The sequence below is a fragment of the Cricetulus griseus genome, chromosome 4, assembly GCF_003668045.3.
Source record: "Cricetulus griseus strain 17A/GY chromosome 4, alternate assembly CriGri-PICRH-1.0, whole genome shotgun sequence".
NCBI lineage: Eukaryota > Metazoa > Chordata > Mammalia > Rodentia > Cricetidae > Cricetulus > Cricetulus griseus.
Window position 1 is genome coordinate 172360272 of NC_048597.1, and position 15381 is coordinate 172375652.

Below are 15381 nucleotides of genomic sequence, written 5' to 3' on the forward strand. Positions count from 1 at the left end.
TTTAATGTGCATGGGTGTTTTGTCTGCATGTATGTTTGTGTACCACATGTATGCCTGGTACCCAAGGAGGCCAGAGAGGGTGTTGGACTCCCTGGGACTATAATTACAGATGGTGTGAGTTACTATATGGATACTAGGAATCGAACCCAGGTCCTCTGGAAGAGCAACCAGTGCCCTCTAACCACTGAGCCATCTCTAGCTCCATGCACTTTTGTATCATCTTTGTTAGTTTCCATGGCATAACAAATGTTCTCTTCAATTTAGCTTCCATGTCGTGGCATCCAAAGGGAACCTGGAGTGTCTTAATGCCATCCTTATGCATGGAATTGATGTTGCAACTAGTGACAGTGCAGGTATGCTTCCTCCATGAAGAGGGTAGGAGCATTGCCCGTATTAACCCCTCCCTCCCTCCCCCCTCTCTCCCTCCCTCTCCCCTTCTCTCCCTCCCTCCCTCCAGCTTCCTTTTCTTTCTTGCTAAAGATGGAACCCAGGGCCTTGCATATGGTGGCCAAGCAATCTACAGTAGTTATACCCCCAGCTCCTCCTCACATTCTAAACCAGGCCTAACTATAAAACTTAAACAGCAAAATCCTGAAGTTTCTGTTTTAGTTTATTTATTTGCTTACCATTTGTTTTTACATTTATTTGACATATATGTATTGTGTACCTGGCTGCATGTATATGCACCATGTGCTTGAGGCCAGAAGTGGGTGTAAAATCCCCTGGAGCTGTCTGTGAGCAGCCTGATGTGGGTGCTGGGAATTGAACCCATGTCCTCTGCAAGAGCAGCAAGTACTCTTTAACACGGGTGTCATCTCTCCAGCCCTGAGTTTCTGAGCTGAGGACCGTTTACTTGTGAGTGTCTCTCCATGGGAGAGATCAAGAACAGGGGCTTTAGGGCAGAAGGGCAGTAGACCTGTCATCTAGTGCTGGTCCTAGAAGGCCCAATATTAGAGACTTTTCAGGGATGTTTCCTTTATATTCCTATCCTGTGCCATATCCTCTCTGTGGTGAGGTCATTTGACATTTCGTTGGATGTCTTCTGTGCTGGAGAGACAAGGCCTCAAAACAGAAGCAGCCTCAACAGTGTAGATGATTGTGACAGCCAATGTCTCTGTAATATCTGGGAGGGTGCTCTGCATTCTCTGAGCACTTTACACATGTCACCATGTTAATTCATCTTGTCCTCACCTCAGCCAGCAAGGGTGGGAGACACTGAGCTGTCAGGAACTTGTCCCAGGCCCCATAAGAGACAAGCCCTTAGGGAGCCTGTCCTGGGTTTGCCTGGCAGTATCACAAGTGGTGTGTATAGACAGTTGGAGTCTATTTTTTTTTAACTTGTCTCTTGCTTGCCTCTCTCTCTCTTTGAATCTCAGTGCTGAGTTTGCACATTCAAGGGAAACATGCAAGTATTTGAACACAGCTGTTGATTTTCTGTCAATGAGAGCATTAGATTTTGATTAATTTGATAACAATTATTAGTTTTGGGGGACTGGCTTTTGTATTTTTATTTATTGTTTGTGTGGGGTGAGTGTGTAAGTTAGCACTCACATGCCCCAGCACACATGTGGAGGTCAGAAATTAGAAGCAGGAGTTGGTTTTCTCTTCTACCATGTGGATGCTGAGGATGGAACTCAGGCCATCAGGCTGCTGGGTGGGCAAGTGGTGTTACCTACTGAGTCCTCTTGCCAGCCCTCTGAACTACATCTGTAGCTTGTGAACTGGAATGTGAAACAGTTGAGTCTGACAGACTAGAGGATGTGTGAGTACAGTTGGCTATGCTCTGTCAGGGCCTGCTTACAGACCAAGGCTCTGTGTTTTGTGTTAGAATCTGGCTGACCAGACCTGGGGAAACGTACAACTTACCTAAACTCACATAAAATTGCATGCAGATTGAAAGCCTATGTATTTGTCATTCCAGGATAATCAGAATGTAATTTCTTTTCTAGCCAATGTGCTTGCAAAAGTAAGCACACATTAAAATATGTGTGATATGAGGAGGGGGGAGCATTACAGGTTGGACATTGGCAGAGCCTGGTGAAGGAAATGCACTTAGGAGGGGCACCGAGATAGCTCAGTGGACAAAAGTGCTTGCCACCAAGTTTGATCCCCACATGGTGGAAGGAGAGAACTGACTCTCATAGTTGTCCTCTGACACCTGCACACTTGCTGTGGTACATGGGTACCACCACCCACAAATAATGAAATGATGAAAGAGAGACAGAGACAGACAGAGAGAGAGAGAGAGAGAGAGAGAGAGAGAGAGAGAGAGAGAGAGAAAGAGAGAGAATCCAATGTTCTTTGCAGGGTCAGCCTCTCACACTGAAGGCAATGCTCTCAACCACTGAGACATCTTCAATCTCTCTCTCTCTCTCTCTCTCTCTCTCTCTCTCTCTCTCTCTCTCACACACACACACACACACACACACACACACACCCCTTCCTTGTGCTACTTCGTACTACTGTGTCTCACTCAGGCTCTGCCCCCCAGTGCTGGAGGTTGGGTGGCACATGAGGGCAGAATTCCTACCCTTTAAGAGCTTGCAGGATTCTTTTCTCCTTCTGTCTTCATATTTTTGTGTGTTTGTCCTACATTACTAAAATGTCAATCATCCAAAAACTGAAAACCTGTTTACAAATGAAGTATCCTGTCAACCAGATGGGCAGAAAAATGTCTTATTTCTCTGAAAGTTCCTGTATGAAGAAAATAATCCTTCACACAGACTTGAAGTGTTTGCTTTTGTTTGTAGGGAGGAACGCGCTTCACCTGGCAGCTAAGTATGGACACGCGCTGTGCCTGCAAAAACTTCTCCAGGTAGCCGTGGTGGAAACCCTCACTTCAATATGAGACTGTAAAGCTTGTCCCTGGTGTCTTTAGAGCTTGAGATCACAAAGAGGCAGGCTAACTGTTCACTGGTAATTTTTCCATCCTTTGGAAAGGAATGTGAACAATAAGGAACAAAAATGTGAGGGAAGTGAATCACATAACTCTGTGTATTAAAAATAAACAACAAAGGCCTGACCTTCCTGTTGATGTTAGCGGGAGACCAGAGTTTTCTGTTGTGCAGAATGTGGCCTGAGAGAGAGTATAGTGTAAGGTTTGTGTGTTTCTCTGTCTCCACACAGGTGACTCTATGACATGATAATAATGCCATGAGTGTTTATCAGGCAGCCACAGGACCGTGCTAGCCGCTTGGCTGAATGAAGGTTTTGGCCAAAGTGTCCAACCCTGTGTTGACACTTAGAACTGATTTGTTCTCCTGATTCAATAGTTATTTTAACTCTAGCTGGAAGAAAAAAAGCCCAAACAATAACATCTTTTCAATACTCCACCTATTGTAATGGGCATATGTTTCCTGTTTGGTGGAATACTGTTCAGTTCACAGTTATGTGGCATTATTTTATTTGTTGCACGTCAAAATATTTAGTAGATTGTCTGAGCGTCTTTACTTCCTTTGATAAGTAGAATATTTTAAGATGAAATAACAGCTGTTCGTTAGAGTGTGGATCTTGAATTTTAAGACGAAGTCCTCCCACATCATGCCGTTGCTCTGCTTCCACAGTACAACTGCCCCACTGAGCATGTGGACCTGCAGGGAAGAACTGCTCTCCATGATGCAGGTGAGCAGAGACCCCTCCTGCACGCAATGGCTTCTGAAAACATGGGATCCTTGAAATTAATTTCAAGGGTTTAACCTTAATTCGTTTGGAGACTTTGTGGAGAAAAAAAAAACAGTATTAAAGAATTTGTGTACTTACAATTGAGGTTTATGTGCTGGGTGGTGGTAAAGTTTATGTTCTGGGGGTGGGGGGGGGTGGGTCGTGGTGCACACCTCTAATCCCAGAACTTGGGAGGCAGAGGCAGGAGATCTTTCTGAGTCTGAAACCAGATTGATCTGCAGAGAGAGTTCCAGGGCAGCCAGGGCTACACAGAGAAACCCTGTCTCAAAAAACAAAACAAACAAAATTGAAATTTACAAATTTGCAGCTGTAGAAGAATCATTCAGAGGCTGGTGAAATGGCTTAGAAATTGAGTGCTTGCTGTTCATGCAGAGGACCTGAGTACAATTCCCAGCATCCATGTTGGGTAGCTTACAAATACCTGTAACAACATGTCCAGGGAATCTTATGTCTTCTTCTGGCCTCTGTAGGGACTGCATGCAAGTGCTCATCATTCTCCCATGTCCACCCCCCTCCCCATACACATGCAAATAAAAGTAAAGTAAAAATAAAATCTTGAAGAAAAAAAAGATTCATTCAGCCAGTTATTTATTGGCTGGTCAGTTTGGTAGAAACTGACAGGTTGAGGAGAAATAATAATACAGGTGCCTCTTGGCCAGGAGGAGAGGGGGGAAGGGAGGGAGAGGGAGGAAGGGAGGAGAGAGAGAGAGAGAGAGAGAGAGAGAGAGAGAGAGAGAGAGAGAGAGACAGAGACAGAGAGACAGACAGAGAGACAGAGAGACAGAGAGAGAGAGAGAGAGAGAGAGAGAGAGAGAGTGAGAGAGAGAGAGAGAGGTGTTAGGGAGAAGTGGGAAGCCCATACCTGTGCAGGCAGTTATAATTTGCCATAGCAGGTTGGTTCAGAAACTGATGGGGAAGCCATTTTTTATTTGGGGGTGTTGGCACTAGATTTTATATCCATGCCATGCATAATACTTTCAAAAGGCAGTTACTAGAAACCTCATATTTTAAGAATTATACTCAGTGTCTAGGGTGTGTGCATTGTTATTTTGGTGTCATTAGAGTTAGAATTTAAATAATTTTGAAAACACAAGGTCACCTACTTGTTTTCTCCAGGCTTTAAAACTCTATAATCTCCAAGAAGGCCAAGGGGAGAAGACATTTGTCTCTGTCTTTTTCATATATAGGGAATTTTTGTATAGGTTAAGGAGGTCTGTTTTAAACTTTTAATTTCTTTCAGCTTTAAAAAAATATTTGTGTGTGTGTGTGTGTGTGTGTGTGTGTGTGTGTGTGTGTGTGTGTGTGTGTGTGTGTGTGTGTGTGTGTGTGTGTGTATGTGTAAGTGAATATCACATGTGTGCAGGTGCCCATGGAGGCCAGAAGAGGTGTCACACCCCTGGGAACAAGTGGTCTTAAACACTGAGCCATCTCTATTCCCTTCCATTTTTTTTTTTTTAGTAGCTTAATTTCAGTTTCTTTTCCTTTTCCAATTTTGATACTTTTACAACATTTTAATTTCTCATTCATCTCCTTTTCCTCTCTCTTATTTGTATACAGAATGATATAGTTTGCAAAGCAAATAAATAATTTAACTATTATACAAACATCCTCTTTGCTCCATTTTAAGATAGAAAATGGATGTCTGCCATGCTAAGCGGAGAGTGAATGATGTGGAGCTTGGTAGCTTGAAAAGTGAAGGCTTTAGAGTGCCTCACATAAGCCCAGGAAAGCACCGAGTGTCAGCAGATGTTCACTCTTTGTCATTGTCCCTTTGTTTCTTTAAGCAATGGCAGATTGTCCATCTAGCATCCAGCTGCTTTGTGACCATGGGGCCTCCGTGAATGCCAAAGATATAGTAAGTTGGTTGGTTTGTTCTCATTTCAACCCATGCATTGTAACACTCACATTCTGGAAGACTTGTTGCTTTAAGGTCACTTGGTTTTTCTTGTTGTTAGGATGGACGGACACCTCTTGTTCTAGCGACACAGATGTGTAGGCCGACAATTTGTCAGTTGCTGATAGACAGAGGGGCAGATATCAATTCCAGAGACAAGCAAAACAGGTAAATCTTTTATGGTGGTTCATTGTAGCAGCTGGAAGTCTCTGACACTGTTGCTATAACCTGGTCTTCCCATCCCGATTTCTGTCCTTGAATGAATGCTGAGGAAAAGTGGCAACTAGGGCCCGTATTTGCCTCTGAAAACTAGGAAAAAAGGAATCCTACCCTGGCTATTTAAAAATGTCTAAAGGACTTTAATATAATAGGTACAAATAAAGACAATTTAAAAAATATATCCACAGTCTGTATCTTTACATGAGAGATTATCTTGAGATTAAAGCAGGGTACCCTGAATTTGACATGAATCACTTTGGGTTTTTCTCGGAGTTTCTCCTTAGTGGAATCAGCAGTATTGCCTCCAGGTCTGTGTTCACTTTGCCCTTAAGTACTTGTTATGGTTTCCTTTCTGTTGCTGGGATAGAGTGCTCTGACCAAAAGCACGTTGGGGGAGAGAAGGATGGCTTCATGTTAGTCTACTGGACACAGTCTGTCATTGAGGGAATCCAAGCCAGGAACTTGAAGCAGAGACCATGGAGGAACTTGACTTGCTGGTTACCTCGCACCCATATGCTCAACTAGTTTTTATGTACAGACCAAACCCACCTGCCTAGGGATGGTGCTGCCCACAGTGGACTGGGCCCTCCTACACTAATTAATAATCAAGAAAATCCCCACAGATATGACTGCAGGTCGATCTGATCTAGGTAATTCCTCAGCTGAGGCTTCTCTTCTCAAATGACTCTAGGCTGGCTCAGTTGTCAATCAAAGTTAACCAGGACAGAGTCCCTTCACTGATACTCCTGTATTTAATGCTATTTCAGTTGACATAGTCTAGTAATTTCTATTCATAATTGTCTCATAATGCTTGCCTACACTAGAAGTGTGATGATTTTGGTCACTAAGTCTCTATTGACAAGTAACTGGAAAATATTGCCCCAATAAGTTTGTTATGATATTTTATAACCAAAATTTCTGAGCTTTTATAATTATTAACAAGTGCCCTTTTGCTAAATTTTATTCTTCTAAACATGCATCCTGTTGTTTGTAACTCATTGGAAGTAGACAGGTATAATAAAATTGTATTTAGGTGTCAGAGTTTTTACCTTGAATTTTTATTATTCAGATATTTCTTTTTGAAATATTTCCTAAAATTCTCATGGTGTATACTCCTTGCACATGGTACTGTGTTACATAAGGGCATCTTCATATAAGCATATGTTATCTGTTGATCACATTCTGCCATGGCTCCCTGCCCTCCCTCCATCTGCTAGTCTCCTTTATTTTCACATATTTCAAATAAGGACATTCTGAAGTCACCAGTGTGATCAAGAAAGTGGCATCTCTTCAGATATTACACTCTGGTTCCAAGAATGACTAAGGAGATTTGGTTTTAAAGTTAAATTTATGATTTAAGAAGGGTGACCACACTGACCCCATTAATATGCTTGATATTTTTATTGATCTTATAGCTCTTAAAGCACTTTGCTTTTGTTGGACATTCACCCCAAAGTGAGGCGAGGTGCAGTGTATTTGTATAAGCTTGGTAGTGGATATTTTAGAAATACAGTTTTTAATACTGTTCAATTTTCTCTTCTTGTTTTATCTTTAGTGTTTTTAATGTAATAAAACTATTAATCTCTTATTATAGACATTTATGATAGCAACCACGGAGGGGGCATGGCTACAGAAGAGAGCATGTGTAGAAAAACAAGGTGAAGATATCCAGTATTCACAGTTGAAACAGGAGTCAGATATGGGATAAGTTATGCTAGTGGAGATAAGGGGTAAGTCACTGTAGGATATGGGATCAGTCACTTTATTGGATATAGTACCAGTCACTTGGTGGGTATAGGGCCAATCACTTTAGTGGATACAGGGTTAGTCCTTTAGTTAGGTGTAGGATCAGTTGCTTTAGTATATGTAGGATAAGTCACATTAGTAGATATAGGATCAATCATTTTGGTAGATACAGAATCAGTCATTTTATTAGATGTGGATCAGTCAGTATTTCATCACGTGTCAGTTCCCTCGGTGGTAAGCATAGATTTAACAAGATGGTGTCTCGGATCCTCCTGACCCTCCCTGAGAACTCAGTTATATTGCCACATGACTGTTCTTTGTAGACACAGTGAAGCTCATGTGCCAATGGTTGATACAGAAGAGAAAGAAGTCCATTACTAGTGAGGTGTCCTGAAAGGCCTATGTGCGAGGAAGCAAGGGTCTTTCATCCTAGCACTACTGTTTTATTTATTTGCTTTTTTACTTACTTAAGACTGGGTCTCATGTATCCCAGGCTAGCCCCACACTTGCCATGAAGATAAGAATGACCTTGGTCTTTTGATCTCAGGCCCTCATCTCCTGTGTGCTGGGATCACAGGCATATACAGCCCTGCCTATGGGTACTGAGGAATCAAACTCAGGCCTTGTTCATGCTGGGCAAGTACCCTGCAACCAGGCTATGTCCCCAGCAGGGAGGGCTCCCTTAAACAGGACATCAAGAGCAGAGTCTGCTTCCCTCCACTGGGGGAGGGGTTTGTAGGGAAAGTTTGTGTGATGTAGTTAGTTCACCAGAAGCATATGAACAGTTGGGCTTTGAGCAAATTGGGTAACAACTGGAGTAGGGAAGATTTTTGAAGGGAAGACTTATTTATAGGGCACTGAAGAACTGGGATAAACTAGGTTAATTTAGTGGTTGACATAGTTAAAGTGTGTGAGATGATGGAAAGGCAGTTGTGTGCATACTTATAAGCCCAGCACTGGAGTAGAGTCCAGGATCATTCTCACTACACAGTGAGTTTGAGGCAGACAAATAGCAGAAAAAGAGGTTAGATTTCTCTCTCTACTACTAAACACAAAGCAATAGGATTTTTGTTTTAGAAATTTAATGAATAAAAATATAAAAAGGTAAAGTAATATCTAAATCTATATGAAATGTAACTTCTTGAGGTTGAATCTGCCCTTTTAAAGGGGGACTTTCCTAGCAGAGTACTTCTGGAATATTCCATGGAATTTCCACAAAGTCTTGATTTTTCTATCTGCTTTCAGGACAGCTCTCATGCTGGGTTGTGAATATGGTTGCAGAGATGCTGTAGAAGTTCTGGTTAAAAATGGGGCTGATGTGACATTGCTGGATGCCCTTGGCCATGACAGTTCTTACTATGCGAGAATTGGTGACAATCTGGACATCCTGAATCTACTGAAGACAGCGTCAGAAAACACCAACAAAGGTGCCAGCAGGTTTCTATAAGGGACATAAGTTTTTAAAAATGTTTGAAGTTTTTAATTATGTATGTCTAAGTACTGGTTCATGCATGTGAGTGTAGGTACCTGTGGAGGCCAGAGGAGGGTGTCGATTCTTTAGCCTACCCTGATCACTGTGGATTAACTCAAGCTGAGGAAGCAGCAACAGGACTGTCTTACTAATATTGTAATAAAACTTAAAAAAAAAAAGAAAACTGCCTGTGCTAATGTTTTAGTAAGGAGGAATGAGATGATTAACTTTTATATTAACCAAGATTTTTATTTCTTTGCTTTGAGATATGTAGCCCTGGCCACTGTGGAACTCATATGCACTAGGCTAGCCCCATACAGACCTTAAGGTGGTTGTTGTTGTTGTTGTTTTAATTTCTGTGTATATATCTATGTCTGGGGTGGGGGTGGGGAGGTATGTACATTAGTGCAGTTGCCCATGGAGGCTAAATGAGCACATCAGATCCCCTGGAGCTGGAGTTACAGGCAGTTGTGGGATACCAGTGTGAGTGCTGGGATCTGAACTTGGTTCCTCTGTAAGAACTAAGTTTGCTCTTAACTACAGAGCCACCTTTCTAGCCCTAGACTGTCAAAAAAACATTTTTTGAAGAAAGTATCAGTATAGTTAAAATACTCATCTGGCACATGCCAAATGTGTGTCTGATTCTTAGGAAAAAGCTAGGACTACAGACCAACCCAGCTGGGGAACCTCCATGAATGTTTTAAAGCCTACCCATTCCAGTCTGTTTCCCTCTCCCTCTCCCCCCTCCCTCTGTCTCTCTCTCTCTCTTTCCCTCTCTGTCTGTCTGTCTGTCTGTCTGTCTGTCTGTCTGTCTCTCTCTTGTTTTTTGAGACAGGGTTTCTTTGTGTAGCTTTGGAGGCTGTGCTGGAACTCTCTCTGTAGACCAGGCTGGGCTCGATCTCACAGATATCTGCCTGCCTCTGCCTCTGCCTCCCAAGTGCTGGGATTAAAGGCGTGCACCACCAATGCCTGGCTGTTTCTCAGCTGTAAAATGGCATGAATGCCATCTGAGTTCTGAACTGGACCTTAGCTTTTGGAAGACTGTTCCTGCATAAATTTTTTGCAGCATAATTTTTATTGATGTACAGAATTCCATTTATTTAATTTTAACATAGCAAAGCAGCTTTAGATCGGTGGTGCTTATGTTAGTTTTTTACTAGTGTGTATGTAAATGATTTTACATATTTTATAATCACCTAGGTCAGTCCTTGGGGGGCTGGAGAGATGGCTCAGCAGTTAAGAGCACTTGCTGCTCTTCCAGAGGACCTGAATTCAGTTCCTGGTTCACAACTGCCTGTCACTCCAGCTCCAGGGGATCTGTTGGCCTCTGTGGGCTCTGTATGTATGTGCCCTACCACACATAGTTATAAATAAAAAAATAAATCTTAAAAAAGATTATTCCTTACAATTTGAATTATTAAATTACAGGATATGCATATTTATTTAAAATTTGCATATGTTGATAAGTTACCTTTCTATTTATCTGAATATCATCATTTAAAAAATCTTTGCTAATTTGGTAGGCAAAACAGACTACTTCACTACTGTTTTAAACATACATTTTGGGAGTAAACTAAAAAATAGCAAGCTTTAAAGGAAAACTGAAGCTGTAAAGGAAAACTGGATGTTGTCTCAATGGTGCAGTTGGGGAATGCCGTTTGCCTAAGAGACCCTGGTGGTGCAGTTGGGGAATGCCTTCTAAGTTATGCCCTGTCTCATAGGTTTTCTCTTTAAATCCTTAGGGAGAGAACTTTGGAGGAAAGGACTGCCTTTGCAACAGGTGCACCTTTATTTTAATTTTTAAAAACAATTTTATCCAACCCTTTCACTGATGTCTTCCTTTAAACTGGTTAGTGGCTCCATGTGGGGTTTTTGAGTTTAGTCACATGTTGTCTACCTCAAGTAGTCAGTGCCCATGGAGTAGGTCTCAGAGCATGAGATCCTGTTAAAAATACTGTGTCACTCAGCTTCAGACAAGGGAAGTGACGGTTTCCAGTAGGATGTCATGTCCTAAGTGGGGCCTCATACATCCTTATTGAGATTCTTCAGTGGATTTTGGTGTGAACAACAGAGCTGATCATATTGTTAAATAGAATATTCTCCCAATGAAATACGAAATGAAGAAAAATGGGGATTTGTTTTTGTGTTTGGAGACAAGTATCTTGCTGTGTAGCCTAGGCTGTCCTTGGTCTTGCTGTTCTTCGGTCTCAGCCTCCCCTGAATGTTGGATTACAGGCATGTACCAACACACCCTGCTGGAAACACTTCAAAACTGGTTATATGTTGTGATTTCAATACTACCATTGAAGGTTTTATTTCTTTTTGGTGTCTTTTCTGTATACATTTAATCAAGGTCTTGGCTAATTTAAAAAAAAATAACATGATACCCAAAACACTTTACTTGGTACTAATTTTAACAAATCTCAAGTGACCCCCCTCCCTCCGTGTCCTGGTTTGAGTGAAAGTCTTAACACAGTCTTCTTGTCTCTCCAAGTCAGAGTGGGGTTTGGTTCATGACACCCGGCTCCAAAGATAGTGCTGGCAGTCCCCTCTTCTGCTGGGGGTAGATCCCTCTTCTGCTGGCTGCTCCCTTCCAGGCCCCTCACTTTGCTCTTGTGGGGGCATCTGGCCATTTCCAAACTCTGAGGAGGAAGGAACCAGGTACTTTCCTAGCATCTTCATGCTCATTGCACCATCCATCCTTCTACCTCTCCCACCATCTGCAGGCCATGCTGCAGCTGCAGTGTGCTCCATTCACTCCATCAGAGGTTCGGTATGCACCCATGCATGGCTCTTGTCTGTTGATAATGTTTCTGTCTGGAGGAACTGTTTTCAGTCTTCTCTGCTTCCCAGAAAAGCTGGAGTGGAGTTCTGAAATGCACATCTATTTAAGATAAAGTGTTATTGATTATCAGTATGGTAATGAAACTCTGTCCATGTTGTAGGAATTACTTAAGTGAATGCAAGGAGTCAATATTTTGCTGGGAACAGTAAGACAAATGGAGCTCCAAATCCCATGTTTCCTTGATTTATCGGATATATTTATAGAGATCAGTTGTCGATTGGATAGGTTCTTTGCTGAGAGCCGTGTGTCTAGTGCCAGAGAGCCCAAATGTAGTTGTCAGAGGCAGAGTGGCTCACCTGAATGCGTATAGGTTGCCAGTTGCAATTCTAAGTGCTGAGGGAGGTGTGGTGTGCTGAGTCCCTGACCTCATGGAGCACTCTGGTGAGTAACTGAGAGGCACAGTAAGCAGAGGAGGACACTGCCATGGCAGTTCTGGGAGGAAAAGCTGTGAAGAGGGGGAAAGATGCAAAGAGCATGAGCTGTGAGACAGGTGTGAAGAGACCAGATGCATGGTCAGGACATTGGATGTATCTTGTCAGAGGACTTGGCCAGCAGGAGGCAGGATGGAAGTTCCCAGTCAGTGTGCAGTACCACCTCAGGGAGCCAGAGGTGCCTGGAAGGTCCTGAGTCTTAAGGGATGTATGAGCCTGACAGGGTGAGAGCAGAAGATGTGAGGGTTAGGGAGGAAAGGAGGAAGAGATGGTTCAATGGAGAGGTGTCAGGTGGCGTTAGCTGAATGAAGCTGGGAAAATAGTGCCAACCAAATTATGGCTGCAGTGCCTGCCTCTGTGATGGAACCCCGCTTTCTAACTCTCCAACCAGATCTATGGTCAAAGGATGATTTAAAACTCGATTAACCAAAACTCAAACCAGTAATAGAAAATACAAAAAACAAAACAAAAACACCTTGGAGAATTGAACTAGTAGCTTTAAAAAATGAAAAGAGCCCAAGAACAGCGAAATGGCTTTTCTGGATTAGCCGTTGTGCCTATTTAAAGATGGATGCGGGTGAACAGTAGGCAGATTATTTGTCCTCTTGTCGGCTGCTGCTGTTTTTGTTAAAGCACATCTCTAAACTGGAATAGAGTTTCAAAGCAGCAGGTGTACAGAAGCAGGCGCATACCCAGCTTGGTTCTGTGGAGTTCTTTGTGGAACTTAGCTGCACCATTGTCTGCCTGCCCCTTCACTGGCTTCTTGAGGCTTTCTTTGTTCCAGCCATGCTCAGAGAGTAAAGAAGCCCACACTGTCTTTCAAACTTAGCATGATTTCCTCTCCCTCCACAAACGTTTTTTAAATGAGTTTCTTCCTTTGGGCGGTGGGTAGCGATTTATAGAAGGACTGTTTTTTATATTTTCCATTTTAAACGTTTGTGTCTTTAGTTAAAATGCATCCTTAGTAGAAGTTTAAAATTCTGATTTACTTAATCCTGTTGTCTCTGAAGTGTTCCATTTGAGGGGGTTTAAGTGGAAACACTGCCACCTTGTGGTGTGGATGGGGAAATGTAACGTTGGAAGAACTGAAAGTCACTGATAGGTATAAATACCCTTTAAGACAGGGTTCTTAACTTAGGAGTTGAACATCCATTTTACAGGGATCGAATGTCAGATATTTACATTATGATGCACACGGTAGCAACATTAATTACAGTTATGAAGTAACAACAAAAATAATTTTGTGTTTGGGGGTCACCACAGCATGAGGAACTGTATTAAAGGCTTACGTCATCAGGAAGGTTGAGAACCACTACATTAAGAGAAAATGTACTTTATGTCACTTTATATATCCTAACCTGTGTTCTCTTAATGTTTTACTGAAGCGGAACTTATCGCACACTCAAGATGAAGGAAACATGAAGTCAAGTCAGAGGGAGCATCACAGCTTTCAGGTAAAAAGGGAAAAGCAAGCTTATATTGCCTGCCTTACACAGCATTATGGGGCCCACAAGAGGGCTCAACACATACAGGAACTTGCTGCCAAGTATGGTGTTCTGAGTTAATTCCTAGGTCCTGAGTAACGGAAGGAGAATGCCCACCTTCAGCAAGTGACCTCCACATATGTGCCTTGGTGTTTCCCTCCCTCCCTCCTTCCCTTCCTCCTTCCCTTCCTCCCCCTCCCTCCCTTCCTCCCTCCTCCCTCCCTCCAACCCCACATCCATTAAATAAATTAAATGAAATAAATTTAACTCAAGAAGGACAGTGATCTGAATGTTGTATATAGTGGAAGAAGAGAATAAACAAGATAACGGTGAGATGTGTGGGGCATTAGGAAAGCTTGCTGTGGTCTGTGGCCAGTTTCTCACCAGAGCCTTCCTTAGGAATTGACTTTTCTTATGAATGTTATATAATTAAGTCCTATAACATTGAAAACAATTATGTATGATTTAATTTATCATCATCAAATAAACCATGCATTTATGTTCATTTTAGAAAATTAAGAGCCACTAATGTCAAGGAAATAAAGCCTGAACTTAATGTAGTATTTGTTTTGGTTAAGAAAAATAATTCCACTCAACTAACTACTGTTTCATGTCATGTTTGTTCAAGTTACCAGGAGGAATTATTATATGGTTTATATTGGAGAAAGAACCTTAATTAGTTTCCTTGATTGAACCACTGCTGAACTAAATTGAATAGCTGCTTTCAGAATGATATAATGAGAGCATTTTGTTTGGGCTTTTACTTTGTTGTGCAGCATTAAGAAAGTAGACTACAACTAGATATGGTGGCTTATGACTGTATTACCAGCATTTGGGAAACTGGAGCACAAAGATTGTCACGAGTTCAAGGCTAATCTGGGCTATAGAGCAAGACCCTATCTCCAAAAAAGGGCTTTGAGAGCAAGTGGAGAGATGGCTCAGCAGTTAGGAGCACATACTGCATTTGCAGGGAACCTGAGTTCAGTTCCCAGTACCCATGAAAGGTGGCTCACAGCCTCCTGTACCTCCAGCTCTTGGGGACCCAGTGCCTTCTTCTGGCATCTGGGGGGAATTGCACTTGTCAGGTGTGAGTGTGTGTGTGTGTGTGGGGGGGGGTGCTCCTGCACACACATAAAACTAAAAACTAAAAACTGTGAACCGAACCCTCATATAGGAGATTATAATGTTTTATTACAGCCACCAAGTATCAGTTTAGGAAAAGAACTGGAATGTTCTTGTAAGTTTGGGAATTCTTAATCAAAAGCTAAAAGTACATATCCTTCTGCTATTTTGTTTCCATAAGTGGCTTCCAGTTTTCATTTATCACAGTGACAATTATGTGTTTGTTTTACTTGCACTTATCAGCTATTATAGCAGTGATATTACTGTTGGTTTTTAGATTTCTCAATCATGTGAAAGTTGTTGAAATTATTATATTGTAAGCGAGGTATGTGGCTTGTGGCAGGGCATGTGCAGGACCCTGGGCTTGGAACCCAGCATAGCCAACAAAACAAAATGCACAGAAAGCTTGGGGAAAAAAAAAAGAAAGAAAAGAAAAGAAAAGATTCTTTCAATTTTATTTACTTTGTGTGTGCGTGCATATGTGTGTG

At 42.0% G+C, this 15381-nt stretch overlaps 1 protein-coding gene across 2 annotated transcripts in view; it reads left to right on the forward strand.

Moving 5' to 3' along the window:
* Uaca (uveal autoantigen with coiled-coil domains and ankyrin repeats) overlaps nucleotides 1-15381 on the forward strand; it is an 87571-nt gene that overhangs the window by 53988 nt on the left and 18202 nt on the right. For both annotated transcript variants that reach the window (XM_027414837.2, XM_027414838.2), the window contains exons 3-10: nucleotides 265-353; nucleotides 2751-2815; nucleotides 3564-3621; nucleotides 5466-5536; nucleotides 5637-5743; nucleotides 8786-8967; nucleotides 10754-10791; nucleotides 13673-13741. In XM_027414837.2, coding sequence (XP_027270638.1) covers nucleotides 265-353; nucleotides 2751-2815; nucleotides 3564-3621; nucleotides 5466-5536; nucleotides 5637-5743; nucleotides 8786-8967; nucleotides 10754-10791; nucleotides 13673-13741 — 679 coding nt within the window. The remainder of the gene's footprint in view (nucleotides 1-264; nucleotides 354-2750; nucleotides 2816-3563; nucleotides 3622-5465; nucleotides 5537-5636; nucleotides 5744-8785; nucleotides 8968-10753; nucleotides 10792-13672; nucleotides 13742-15381) is intronic.